This window comes from Chrysemys picta, unplaced genomic scaffold (genome assembly GCF_011386835.1).
Source record: "Chrysemys picta bellii isolate R12L10 unplaced genomic scaffold, ASM1138683v2 scaf523, whole genome shotgun sequence".
NCBI lineage: Eukaryota > Metazoa > Chordata > Testudines > Emydidae > Chrysemys > Chrysemys picta.
The window spans coordinates 29,964-44,000 of record NW_027053230.1 but is presented as its reverse complement, the minus strand read 5'-3'; the positions used below and the strand labels follow the sequence as shown (position 1 = coordinate 44,000).

Sequence of the window (14,037 nt, the reverse complement as noted above, 5' to 3'; positions counted from 1 at the left end):
AATCCGCCAATAAGCGCAGGGCTCACCAAGGCAGAGGAGGAACATTGTCACAGTCCTAAGATGGTCCAAAAAAGGACAGCCAGATTAAGACAGTATCGAAACACAACTTCTGGTGGAAATACACTATTCTCCAACACACAGCTTGCAGAGTTCCCCTGTGAGTCAGTAAGGCCTAAATGGCACCAGTTCTTACTGATTTCCAGTTTAAATTGTTAATTATTCCAGTTGCCCCTCTGATTTCTTTACCTCAAAGTTTCTCCTCAACTCATTTTGCTTTGACTGGCTTGCCAGTATCGCCTCTTCTGCTCTGCACAGCCTCTCTGTAAGCTCATTGGAGTTGTTTTCCAAATGATGTTTCACTGCTATTGCCTATGAGGAAAACACATCACATTTTATTTGTAGTCATATTTAATCTATTTAAAAAAATTAAAAATTCCTGATGTCCCTTGAAATGATGAGCTCCAAAGATACGTTATAAAACAAAGCAAAAAGAATAAGCTATGTTCTGCTTCCTCTTACAGAAAGAGAACTTTGGAGTAACTGTTGACTTCTGCGTTGTATAACTAAGAGCAGAATTTGGCCCTAATCCTTGAAACTCAGCATGATGGCTTTAAAAAAGTACAATTAAAAATAGGCCAGATATCTGAAAAATCCATCTCCTTTCACTGTCCAGTCCCGGGTTCTAGATTCTGTATCATACCAAAAACAGTACATGTTAAGGTAACACAAATCTTTAACTCAAGACTGGGCAAGGATATGAAAAATATTTTCAGGCACATTTTCAAGTATATAGTTGTAATGTATAAATATATTCATAATTTAAGCAATATTTATAGTACAGTCTGTTAATCATTGGGAATCCTAACCAGAGCTTTCTTTTAAGTTCAATCATAAGGGCAGCAGATTTAACACTTGCTCTCAATTTTTTTTAACGTAACGTATTTTGTCAAAGCAAGCACCTATTAGGTTTAGAAGATGCTTCCCCATTCCCACTCAGTCCTCAACTGCTCATTTGAGAGGTAACGTTTAGGTGTTGGACTGATGATCAGCTATCACCAAATATGCCATTGAACAGCCAACAAACAGAAAGGATCAATACCAAACTAGACTCAGTTCTGTACAATCCAAATGTCGGAGAAAAACACAGTTCTCACTTTTTGTTTGGGTACAGCAAGTCAGATGCTTTATTTCTCTCACACAAATATCAAGAGATTGACAAATTACTCTACCTTTCCCACTTACTATATATTCAAGGAATAGGTTACATGTTCTTAAAAACCAGTATTTGTACACCTTAATTCCCTGTATTTATGGACCAACAAAGACATTCAGCTTGCACCTCTGTCTCCAGAACCACATTCTTTGGGGATAAGGGAAATTAGTGTAGTGCTATGCTCAATCTTAAATTTATCACCTGACTTTATATCACTATCTAAACCAGGAAGTTAACGAGACCATAACTGTGACACCACCAAATTCTACCTGGTTTTCAACCTTTTAAATCTGTTTTATATCTGTCATAAGAGCTCTATAGTACTCCAAATTAAAAAGGAAGTAAATTTATTACCAACATCAAGAGAGAAAAAAATGAGAATGAAATAATTTAGTTCCATTCTAGAAAGGAGTACGCTTTTCTGGATAAAAACCTTTAGACGTCCAAGTTTCAGTATGAAGCGAGTGTTTCAAGAGTAAACATGGAAAGAAGAGTATGTGTAGTGGTTAATATTTTCTCCTCTGTAGAAAAGGTTTGATTAATGTGCTCACATAGCTATGCCGGACAGCTATCGTGGACAAATTTAGAACCTCTGTATTAAGTCAGTGTAGACCATGTGTATCAAAAATAAAAAAGCAGTTTTCTATTAGAGAGTGTGGGTAGAAAAGAAGCAGTGCTCAAATCCGAACAAGTCTAAAGGGAAGGGTTCCAGGGCATTACCCCCAAACTGCCTTTGGGCCCATCTGCTACCTCAGTTTACCTTCAATCTTGCATCAAACCAGCTATCACATGTGGCGATTTTACAGTAGTGCTCTCTTCCAGTTTGGTTTATTATCATAACACAACACTCAAACATACCCTTACCAGCCTCAATTATTCCTTTCCGTTTATAATGCCTCAAGTTTTTCCAGGTTTTTATCAGAACATGCCCATCCCTGCAGTCCAGCCCCTCTCTTAGCTGGGATTTCTGCATCCTGCAGGTCCATCAATGGAGGCTTATCCCTGCACAGTTTCCAGTTCCTTGTAAATCTCTTCCCCCCAAAGTCTTCTGCCTTAGAGTTCTGGAAAATTGTCACTTGTCCTCTTCACAGGCTCTCTGCCTGGGAACTAAGGAGAGAGAGTCTCTCTGAACTTTTGGCGTGTGGTGAGGGGGTCTCTCTCTTGAATGACTACAGGCTGCCATGCATCTAAACCAGCAGGCCTGGTTTAGACGCATGCTTCTGTCACATGACCCTTGTATTCATTCCCATCATACAGGGAGATGGGCTAAACCTGAGAAAAAGTGCAGCTGTGCCCCAGTCTTTGAATGGACCAGCTCACCCTGTGACAGGAACATAGCGCAGCTTGCTCTGACCTGTGATGTATTTAGTTGCACTTAAATATTAGTCATGTATAGATCTTTAAACACAAAAAAGAGGACAGTTAAAATTTTACATGAAATAAAAACTCAGCATCACCACTTCCATTTGAATAGTTGAGATATTAAAAATCCTACGTTGTCAAGTTCTGCCCGTAGACCATTGTAATCGTTCTTGGCTTGCTGCAAGTCCTGGTTGAGTTTCATCTCCTTGCACTGCTGGGCCACTGTCTGTAAGGCACGGAGCTGACGTAATACTTCCTAGAAATGTAGAAGATGGGGAAGGGGGAGGGAGGAGGGAGAAACACACTCCTGTTACATGTTTCTAGTCAAGTTACTAGAACTATTAACACTGGAAAACATGGGGGAGGGACTGTAAATAGTCTCTGTAAATAGTTACTAATTACACTAAAGCCCTCTCTTACAGAAGCAAAAAGAGTTTAAAAACCATTTTTAAGTAAAGCCTAAATTCGGTTATGGCCACTAATGGCCAGGACTCAGTTTGGCCAATCAGAGTAGCCTACTGAATCTGTTACACCAATACAGGTGGATCAAAAAAATACTAGCAAATAATGGAATGAAGCTTATATATCAATTCAAAAGTAGATCTCCATAACAACATTGAGCATTACAACTAAGCAACCAGACTAATCCCCAATAATCATGATCCTTTGGGGGAAAAAATTCCCTTCTTTGCTATGATTACATGTTTAACTTACTGCTGTAAAAATGTTTTTTGTGAGGAAACTGCCTTAGTTTTTTTCAATTTGACTTAACATAAGACTGAGTAGCAACAGAAGTTTGGTAGAGGGGCATTCACTCCTCCCGCCTCAGTTCTGGGGGAGCAGAACTTCACTAATGCACACCTCCGAAGATCCTTAGGAATCCAGCCCATCTCCTGCAATCTTTAGGAGATGCAAAGTAGATATCCATCCAGGTATAATTAGTTTTTGAGGCTTCTTCCCAGCCCCACGGTCCTTATGGTTGGGGCTCTACATGAATTTGAGAGGGAATTTATGTGGGGGAATAGGGCTATGAGGGGCACGGAACTTTTAGTAGAGGGTGTTGAGGTTGGTAAGGAAAAGAGAGCTAAGTGGGGAGCAGAAAGTGGAGGAAGATAGGGAAGGGAAAGCACTAGTGGCGTCTCCTGGCAACAAACCTCTCTGCCAAACTTCTCTTGGCAGCAGTTGCAGGACTCCCCTCTAACAAATCATAGCAGGTTTGTCAGATGGAGAAGGTAGTGAAGTGCTAGTGCTTCCCCTCTGCTTTCTCCTAAGCACCCTCCTATCCTCCAGCAAGACACCTGCTCCATCCCATGTCCTCAAGTACCCCCACAGCCTGTTCCCACTCTCATTGCCAGCCAGAGACCCATCCTATGAAGTCCCCAACCCTCTTGGATCCCAGTGATCCATTTCCCCAAATCTTTGTCTCCCCCACTTACCCCCAGCCCCTCTGCCCTCATACCCTTTCCAAAGGCCCACTCCTACCCTGGGCTGGCCTGCCAGGAGCAGAAGAAGGCAGGTGGGGAGGGTCACACTCAGGAATAAGTGAGCCAATTACTAGCAAAATGTTCACGCTTTTTTCTGATTTTTTTATCGTCTAACTATAAATTAGAGGTGAACAAATTGGTAGCCTGCCTGCCCAGCCTACCTTGAAGAAATACGGATTCACTTCCTCTTACCAAGTTATAACCACCAGACTACTATTATCAACAGGTAAGGAACATGGCTTTAGTCAATTTAATTCGTGGTAGGCCAATAAATTGTTTCACTAACAAATGCAGATCCATCCAGCTGCCAAACTAAAAGAAAAGAAAAAATCCAAATAAAAGTAGCAAGGGAGAGTGTGACAAAGGAGAAAAAAAATGAAAGAGGGAAGGTCAGAGTGGAGATACTTAAAATATTTTCCCACTAACTTTCCCTCAATTTGAATACGAGCTACTAAAATTTGCCCCTTAGTGGCAAAATCAGAATATCATGTTACAAAAAAGTTATTTTCTTTACACTAACTGGCTTCTTTTGAGCTGTTTTGGCTACATGGATCCTGCTCTAGGTGTGCACGTGCCCCATGTGCATGAGATTGGGTTCTTTTGGGTTGACAGTGCACAGTGTAGCATCAGCAGGTATCTTAATATGCACGCACACACACACGCACCCCCCTTTCTGGGGAGCTTCCTGGGGGGAGTATGGATAAGGTTTTGGGCAGGTAGCGGGTAGGGTCCCGGGGGACAGTTGGGGGGGGTCTCAGGAGGGGGCAGTCAGGGGAGAAGAGGCAGGGAGGCTTAGGTAGGGGGTGGAGTCCTGGGGGGCAGTTAGGTGCAGGGGTCCCAGGAGGGGGCAGTCAGGGGACAAGGAGCTGGGGAGAGGGTTGTGGGTTCTGAGGGGGGCGGGAAGTGGGAGGGGCAGGGGTGGGGCTAGGGCAGGACGGGGTGGGGCTAGGGCGGGGCTCCTCCCGTCCTCTTTTTTGCTTGCTAAGGCTATATGGTAACCCTATAATATGAGAAGGTGGATCTAATTTATTTAGTTCACAGAAGATCTTTATGCAGTCAAATATCCATTTCAAAAGTCTCTGGGTTGAAATAATGAGCCCTCTAGACCTGTCCCAAATATTACAAAAAAAGTTCTAGGCCAGTTATGGAAAGGCGTTGTTCTATGGAGGTGATAGAAAAGTGCCCTAAAGACACCACTCATATGAAGTTTTGCCTCTCCAGGAGTCAAATGAGGTTTTGGGGAAAACACTGAGGGTCTATGCCCTGATGCAAACAAAAGCCTGAGACCACTCTGAATAAGAACCTAGGGCGAGATCAAAGAACAGTCATCTTGTCTTTGTGAAATATAGTAAAAGAGGTCCTGCCATTAACACCTAAATCTAGCTTATCCTTTGAGCAGAGATAACAGTCACCAAAAATCCTGTCTTGATAGAGAGGTGATAAAGGCTCTAACAGGGACAGGGGGGAGATCATTAGGTCCAGGAATACAATACTTTGGTCCCAGGAAGGTCCCTCACTTGGGGAAGTGTAGTTGCTGTAGCCAACTACACTTGAGCACCACAATCTCCAGCGGCATGGTTCCAACGGAGGGCACAGGGCAGCCTCCATCAACATGGCTTTTAATCAGATATCCCTGTCTTTAAGAGTGCGAGGTCTGAAGATTTTGCAGATCCTACACTTCTCTTTTATATGCGCCTCTCTGAGGCACTTAAGGCAGCTCGTGTTCATGTCACTAATAGACATAGGTTTGCTGCACCCAGCCCATGGCTTAAACCCCAGGGACCCGGCCATACCCCGTCCTTGGGGCTATGTCCCTAATGGGATTCCGCTCCTAAATGCTAACTGCTAACACTACAGTAACGATATACAAGAAAAACTCAGAGTCCAAAGTTAGAGAAACCACTATTGGACTTGTGAAAACAGGAAGCGTTCCAACAACCGTCACTGGTGGAAAGAAGGAACTGAGAGGGCATGGGACCAGCAGGGCCCAATGTACCAGCGCATAAGCACAGGGCTCCAGAGGTTGCCAAAGCCGGCCCTAGGGGGCGCGCACACATCAAATATGGAATCGACATGAGCAAGCACTCAAAGAAGAAGAATCCAATCTTGCGTGCCTGAGGCACATATGCACCTAGAGTGGGATCTACATGGACAAATACTCAAGGAACAACTTGTTCACTCTGGTAACAGCAGTCTGGAGGCAACTTTAAACTTGTGAAAAAATGGGTCTTGTCTTACCTTTTCCCGTTCTTTTCTTTTCTCTTCTAAGGAGCGACGATTAATTTCAACTTCTCCTTGCCATTTCTGTACTCTTTCCATGGTTTGCTCCATCATTTCAGTCTATAAAAAGTTTAATCATAAATCACAGTGATGCAAGGGGAATACTTATTATTTGTACTACAATAGCAATCCCGCCCCCGCAATCAGGATTGAAACCCCACTTTAGTAGGCACTGTTAAAAAAAAAAAAAAAGACCACATACATACGAGGAAGTCATGGTCTCTGCCCCAAAACTGCTTACAGTCTTCCATGACCTAGTGAACACCCACACAGGTATCCCATCCCAAACTGATAACAGATTACACTTGGCTATAGTACAAGTGTGTGCTAAGTTTCAATAAATGAGCAGCAAAAACTAAAAAAAACTAGAAGTGTTTAGGCACAAGAGATAAATTCAATGCAACTTTCAATTTACAGTGAATCAGCACATTGATTCAACTGAAAAAAATGAGTGAACTATTTTGAACAGCAAGAACAGAAGAATTTTCATTGTTTAAAGTAGGTTAGACTGAAATTTTAAACTGAAAATCAATATGCTAAGAATTTCCTTTTTAGAGGAAATTCTCCTATTAGAAGTGTTTCAGTTTATCTGTCATTTTATTAAAATAATATATTGCTTGTAATTCTGGTGGTTTATAAAGAACTAGAGTACACTGAAACCCCATTTAATAAATTCCCAGGGTAATTTCTATTGTGAAAACAATCTGCTGATAAAAGTCTGAAAGTTGTCCAAAGCACACTACTATACATTTTTTCAGAACACAATACTACCGTCGCTCCTTTGCCTCTTACAGTTTCATTGTATTCACAGCATGTTAGGGAGACTTACAACCAATTTACCAGAAAGCTGTCCTAGCAGAATAACTGTTTTTCTCTCCACAGAACACATTTTTATTTTCTGAAGTCTTTTCTTTAAGACAAGTAACTATTTTTAAAGGTAATAAAAAAGTGAACTGCTGCTAAGATTTAAATCATCTTCATGGTTGGATGCTTTTAAAACAGAAGATGAACAATTTACTTGAATATAATTTTAAAAGGATGTGAAAAAATGCTGCTTTTGCTTTATTTCTTAGTAGTTTAACACAGTACAGTACTGTATTTGCCTTTTGCGGGGTGGGGGGAGGGAAAGGGGGTGTCTCTGCTGCTGCCTAATTGTGTTCTTCTGGTTCCAAATGAGATTTGTGTGGTTGACTGATCAGTTTGTAACTCTGGTGTTCGTAACTCTGAAGTTCTACTGTAAATTATGGAGCCACCATGAGCAAGCACATACATAGTTAAGCTTTGTTGGAGAACTGTGTAATGAATTGTGTTAGTCAAATATGTACTAAGTAATGTTAGAGAAATTATTATATATAAGACTATAAGAAAATAGGAAGGAATTTTTGCTTTTTGTATGTATTTCTGCTGCTTTAGATCATCAGATTTTGCTGAAACAGTCTGTAAATCAGAAAACTGATTGTGTGTCTCAGAAATAAAGTTCTTGACCAAGGAGAGAGCAGGGTAGAGAAGAGAGCTGTTAGCTTTCAGTAAGTCAGGTACAATCCCTCATCCTCCACCCGTCCAACAAGTAAAAACTCAAGACCACAAAAACAGATGAGTAAAAAGAATAAAAATTGCTGTAATGTAAGTACAACTGCATGGAGCCAGTGAGCATGACAGCAAGGAATAGATTCATTGGGAACTACATAGATATAAGTAAGTTTTAGCAGAATAAGCAAAAAATGTATGAATTTGGGTTAGTTATTGTGATTTATGCAGGAGAATCTTTTAATTAGGGGGTTAGAGTGGAATATATACGGATAAAGACACAGATGAGGTAGCTTGCTATACTGAGTCTGTGCAAAGTTACAGAACAGAGGATTAAAAAAATAGATGATTGACATAATAGTGGAGAAGATACAGAGGAAAAATAGCCAAGCATAGCAGAGATTTGAAAAGAGTCACCCTGTCCCCAAGAAAGATAACTTGAGCATTTCCTTTTCTTGTCTTATCTTTTTTTGCATGTTTATGTAATTCATAGGTGATAATAGCATTGTCTGAAAACATATATAATAAAGGCTAAAATACATTGTTTCAGCCTAAATTGAAGTGGATTTGGTTCTCACCCAACAGGTTGACATTGGCATTTAAAATGGAACTAAAAATGCCTGTTTCACAGTATAATAAATTAAGCTACTTTCCAAGTTTAGCAGAGTTACACTTTAGATGACATTAATTTTCTGCATAAAGTAGTTTCTTACTTTGCCAAAGAAAACAATTTAAAAAAAAATCACAATATTAATAAAATTCACCACTTGTTCTCTCACCTTTTTCTTGGCTTTGAATATTCCAGTGACAGACCACCCCAGACTCTTCATATATTCCATATTTAATAATATAATTTGTAATTCAATCAGATTTCCAACTCATTTAAAGAAGCTAGACTGTAATAAGAAAAACTCTTAACAGTCACACCTAGAGGTTATGGTGACAGAGCTATGCCAGTAACTCAGGTGATTTATAAGTAGCATCATTGTGACATCAGAAGTAGCAACCAATCAATCTTTCCTCTGCAATTTGCTCAGTAACTCAGGTGATTCATAAGTAGCATCATTGTGACATCAGAAGTAGCAACCAATCAATCTTTCCTCGCAATTTGCTATCAGTCACTGAAGTGGAGAGGGCCTAGTCACAGCTCAAAAGTTCTCATTGTTAAATTACTTGAACATCTGTATACAAACATGGTCATAACACTGGATTGGCTCAATGTCCCTGGCCTCAACCTTCTCCCAGCCAAGACCGTCTCTCGATGGGCTCCTCACAGAGGTAGCAAAGAACAGCCCTTACTGTACCTCTCCAGAGGGAAATTCTTAACCCCCATTCATCTGATGGTATAATCTTCAGCATCCTGTAGATAGGGTGTAACATTCTTAAGTAGGCAGCAGAATCTGCATGCATCCATTAAAACCCTGACAGCAAAGGGTAGGTGACAACCATCACATCTACAGAAGACACATGTGGAGGTCCCTTTCTCCACGGCAACATAACTTCTTTCATCTAAGTGTGTATGGAGGGGCACAAAGGGGATGGGAAAAGAGTTAAGCTAAAGATAAATATGAAGAATCATGGAATCCATGACTTGCATGAGCTACAATGTTCTACCAAATGCACAGGAAAATTGTGGAGCTGCAGCAATTGGCAGAGGCCAAAACATTCAGCTGGACTTCCCCATGTTCTCAGGAATTCCTGTAGCCCCTCAGAGTTTCTCCACTAATCTCAACTCAGAGTGCCTGCAAAGTTCAGAAGCTCCACCAGAACCTGCAGTCCTCCTGGTAACAACAGAACCTGAGGAATACTGACTGGTTAACCCCTATCGTACTTCTAAGCACTACAATGTTCCCTGTTACTTAGCTCCCCCATTGTTCTCTGCATAACACCGGGGACTCTCTGCCAGCTTTCTTTCTTTGCATGGAAAAGATTTCAAAATGTCTTAAAAAAATAATCAAGAAAATCCCCAGGCAGAAACCAAACCAAACAAATCATTAACATCTGTGAGTAAAGTTGACAGTACATGTAAGTGTTTTTTTAAATTCATAATAATGCTGCAGTTATTAAAAACAAACAAAATCAAGCATTAGAAACCAAGGTAATTCAGAGTTAAGATCAAAATAAAAGACAGCCTAACATTTGAAAGTAGGCAAGTCCCTCTGCCCCTAAAGCAGGGGTGGGCAAATTTTTGGCCCGAGGGCCACATCGGGGTGCAAAACTGTATGGAGGGTCAGGTAGGGAAGACTGTGCCTCCCCAAACAGCCTAGCTGCTTTACGTATTTCCACAACAGAAACATATCAGCCATGATGCCTAAGCGCTGTAGAATAAATGCTGAATGAAGCAGGAGAATCCATATTAACCACTTATTAAACAGGCCCTCACACAGTCATCTATGCACCTAACTGGATGAAGATCTAAAAGATTTCATCCTTTGCAAATTAACATGCCAAAGCACGTCTGACATGCAACATAGAGAGCATAGCAGCAGCCTTAGAAGCGGGTGGTTCAGAGAAAAATAGAGGCAGATGAATCTGCTAGTTCAGATGTAAGTCTGTGACAACTGTCAGTAGGAACACAGGATGTGTCCTAAAGACGCTTTGTCCGGACATAAGGCTAGCATAAGTTGAGCTTTGAGCAGGGAGTTGGACTAGATGACCACCTGAGGTCCCTTCCAACCCTGATATTCTATGATTCTATGACCCAGGGCCTGAAGCTAGTCTCATTGCTTTACCCATTAAGTACATCTGGAGCAGGGCTTCTCTAGATTTGCAGGTCCTGCAAGTGAAGGACTTGCAAATAGAACATTTTCCAGAGATATTCCCCCAGACAAAATAAATATTTTAAATGCCAAACATTAAAGGGTATAGTGCCCTTGTTTGATGGGCAGTATGTAAATCCAGGGGACTTAGAAGAAGCCATCCTGGCACCAGAAAGAAATAGCTATTCTGGTTAAAAAAGCAAAATGCCAATGGGCAACAACTAACTATCCCTATCTATACGATGCACAAATTTGAAAAGCGCCAGTTATTTTGTTAGCACTGCTCACTGCCCATGTTCTTCTTGAAGCCAGGAGGCATGAGAGCAACTGAGTGGTGGCTGGCCTGCTCCACCCTTTTATGCACTCGGTGCAGGACATGAGGCTGCTCAAGGTGCATGAGACTCTGAACATGGGTGAGTGGGGTACATTGCACACCGTCAGCAAACTGTGCATATGGATAACCACTCGAAGGGGAAAAAGTTACAAAGGGATAGCAGTGGTCTGTTCACTAAACCGATAATACACTGGCTTTTACAAATTGTCCTAGAGCCAGTACAAAAAGCCCTTGATCAAAACACCAGTTCAGTATGGAGACCTAATCTTGCAAACTCTTATGTGAAGGACTTGTAAACAGCACATTTTCCAGGAAGAAAGATTAGAGGCTAGAGTCACTGATGAGGCAGAGTTGAGGTGGTTTGAGAGCCTTAATGATACATTTCCAAATTTTTAAATGTTGGGTTGCAATTTCCGTTTAACTTAAAAATACAGGAAATTCAAAGTTAATACTTGTTAGTTTTAATTACTACAAATTTATTGTAAGGGACTCTCATTCTTAACTCGAGTTTACCCAAGTATTTAGCCTGCGATAGTTTAGAATCCAAATAACTTTCCCGTGAATTTATGGTAGTTTAGGCTGAAAATGTTAAACTATATGACAGTGTCCCTTTAAGGTCACAATTGGCCACCAGGTGTCATTCTTGCTCTATGTAATATTATTGGTAGGGACTATGGTCCATTTTGGTCAATTTTACCGTCATAGGATTTTAAAAACCATAAATTTCATGATTTCAGCTATTTAAATCTGAAATGTCACAGTGTTGTAATTGTAGGGTCCTGATCCAAAAAGGTGGTGTGTGTGTGTGTGTGGGCGGGGGGGGGTCACAATATTATTGTGGGAGGGGGTGTTTGCGGTGCTGCTACTCTTACCACTGTACTGATGCTGGTGGCGGCGCTGCCTTCAAGCTAGGAGGCAGGAGAGTGGTAGCTGCTCGCTGGGAGCCCAGCTCTGAAAGCAGAGCTACTGTCAGCAGCAGCACAGAAGTAAGGATGGCATGGTATGGTATTGTCACCCTCACTTCTGCGCTGTTGCAGGTGGGGCACTGCCTTCAGAACTGGCTGCCTGGCCAACAGGCACTGCTCTCCGGCTGCCCAGCTCTGAAGGCAGCACAGAAATAAGGACCCTCAATTTGAGGAACACTGGTCTCCCCCATGAATCTGTATAGAATAGGGTAAAAGTACACAAAAGACCATAGTTCATGGTCCGTGATGTGTTTTTCATGGCTGTGAATTTGGTAGGGCCCTACTGGAGAAGATGTTCCAGATCTTCAGTGAATCATGCCCGAAGGCATGAGGCTGCAAGATGCTAAGTACCTGCTAAGAAGTGCTTGGACCCTTGCAGAAAATGGCAAGCTAATTAAGAACTTAAGGTTGTCCAACATAATGCATACTTTCAATTCATTATCCTCAGGATGTTCTAAGAAACATTATTCAAGTATCTTGAATCTTGTAAATATAACTGAATGTTTGACACACACTACTGCTAACAATCATTATAAAAGCAGCCAGAAGAGGCCTGGTGCAACATGGTACAGTGCCTGGGCAGTACCTTGATCATGTTGTGCTGTCATTCTATTCAATTCATCTCTAATTTTGTGCAAAGCAGAATCTTTTTTCTGTGAATTCCAATTTTGTTTTCTCCAGCTGGAGTTGAATTTCTTGAAGTTTGTTCGTATGGAATTTCTTTTCTTTTTCTTGATCTTGTAGCAGATATTCCAGTTCTTGAACTTTAAAGTTTAATTCTTAATTTAAAAGAAAAAGGATTAATATGATGCCTTCTACTTAAAAAGGTATTTACTGTATTAGTACTTTAAAGCAGCCTACACATTCTAATTAGACATATTCTATGCACTTGATAAGATGCAAATAAAAAAATAACTACTTAAAAACTGCTTATCAGGTTAAATATGTAGCAATATAAAAAATTTTAAGACTCTATTATCAAATTAGGAAAATTGAAAGGCCTTTAAAAGTCTAGTTGGCACAATTTAGGTTTATTTTTTGAGCTTGGATAGTGACTGTAGATCAGTTTCACTTTGTTTTTTACTAGCTTCATTTTCTGCTTCTTATGCATTGGCACAACATCACAGTGTTTAGGCCACAAATTTTGCAGAGGCTCTTTGTCAGGGGTTCTCAAACTGGGGGTCGGGACCCCTCAGGGGGTCTTGAGGCTATTATGTGGGGGGTCACAAGCTGTCAGCCTCCACCGCAAACCCTGCTTTGCCTCCAGCATTTATAATAGTGTTAAATATATTAAAAAGTGTTTTTAATTTATACGGGGGGGGGGTGTGGAACTCTCAGAGGCTAGCTATGTGAAAGGGGTCACCAGTACAAAAGTTTGAGAATCATTGCTCTTTGTTTATAAGAACTACCTCCACTGGAATTTTCTAAAACGTTATTGAAACATTTCTATTTGGTCTTAAGTTTTGAAAAAGCTGCTTCTTAAGAAAAACTATTACAAACCTGTGTTTTGGGCCAAATTTAACCAAATGGTGTTCATTTAACTTATTCAATGCATGTCTCCCTTTTTGGAAGGGGCTTTAGTAAATATAATATAGGCTCTTTTTTTCACATCACTAAAACACTGCGTATCTAAAAATCAAAACTGCTTTTGTCATGATACACATGTGTGTTTGGGGAGGCTCAGAATCTATAGTTTCTTTTCCACAGACTTCAATGAAATTTTGCACATGAAGAACAGTAATCATCAATTTCAGATTATTAGCATGTGAAATAAATGATCTGATCATTCTTTTATGAAGACCTATTCCACTGGTACTCTATCTGCAAACAAACAGATGGCAGCCAACAGCAGTTGAGAATTTTCCTTTTTTCGGTCATTGACCCTTCACCCTGCCCCATCCCCTTCCTCCTCCCCCACCCATCACCCCCCCCCCCCCAATCAAACAAAAAAAAAAAACAACCTTCAGGCTTCCAAAGCTGAAACTTCATCTTAGGTTTGCAATTAACTTTACGATGTGACCGTGCATATAAACTAAGCCTTGAATGAAAACTCTTCCCATTTAAACTAACGGACTAACGGTAAGCAAAGGGTGAGTGTTTGAATTGAGACGAC

The 14,037-nt window shown here is 40.8% G+C and overlaps 1 protein-coding gene across 1 annotated transcript; it reads right to left on the bottom strand.

Annotated features, from left to right (window-relative positions):
• Positions 1–246: 246 nt before the first annotated feature.
• LOC135978914 (centromere protein F-like) lies at positions 247–12,637 on the bottom strand (the record flags this gene model as incomplete). The annotated part of the gene is made up of 4 exons (XM_065579618.1): positions 12,511–12,637; positions 6,298–6,399; positions 2,709–2,831; positions 247–369 (listed from the first exon to the last, which is right to left on the bottom strand). Coding segments are annotated over exons 1-4 (357 nt in total), but the record flags the coding sequence as incomplete, so codon positions are not given.
• Positions 12,638–14,037: the final 1,400 nt, after the last annotated feature.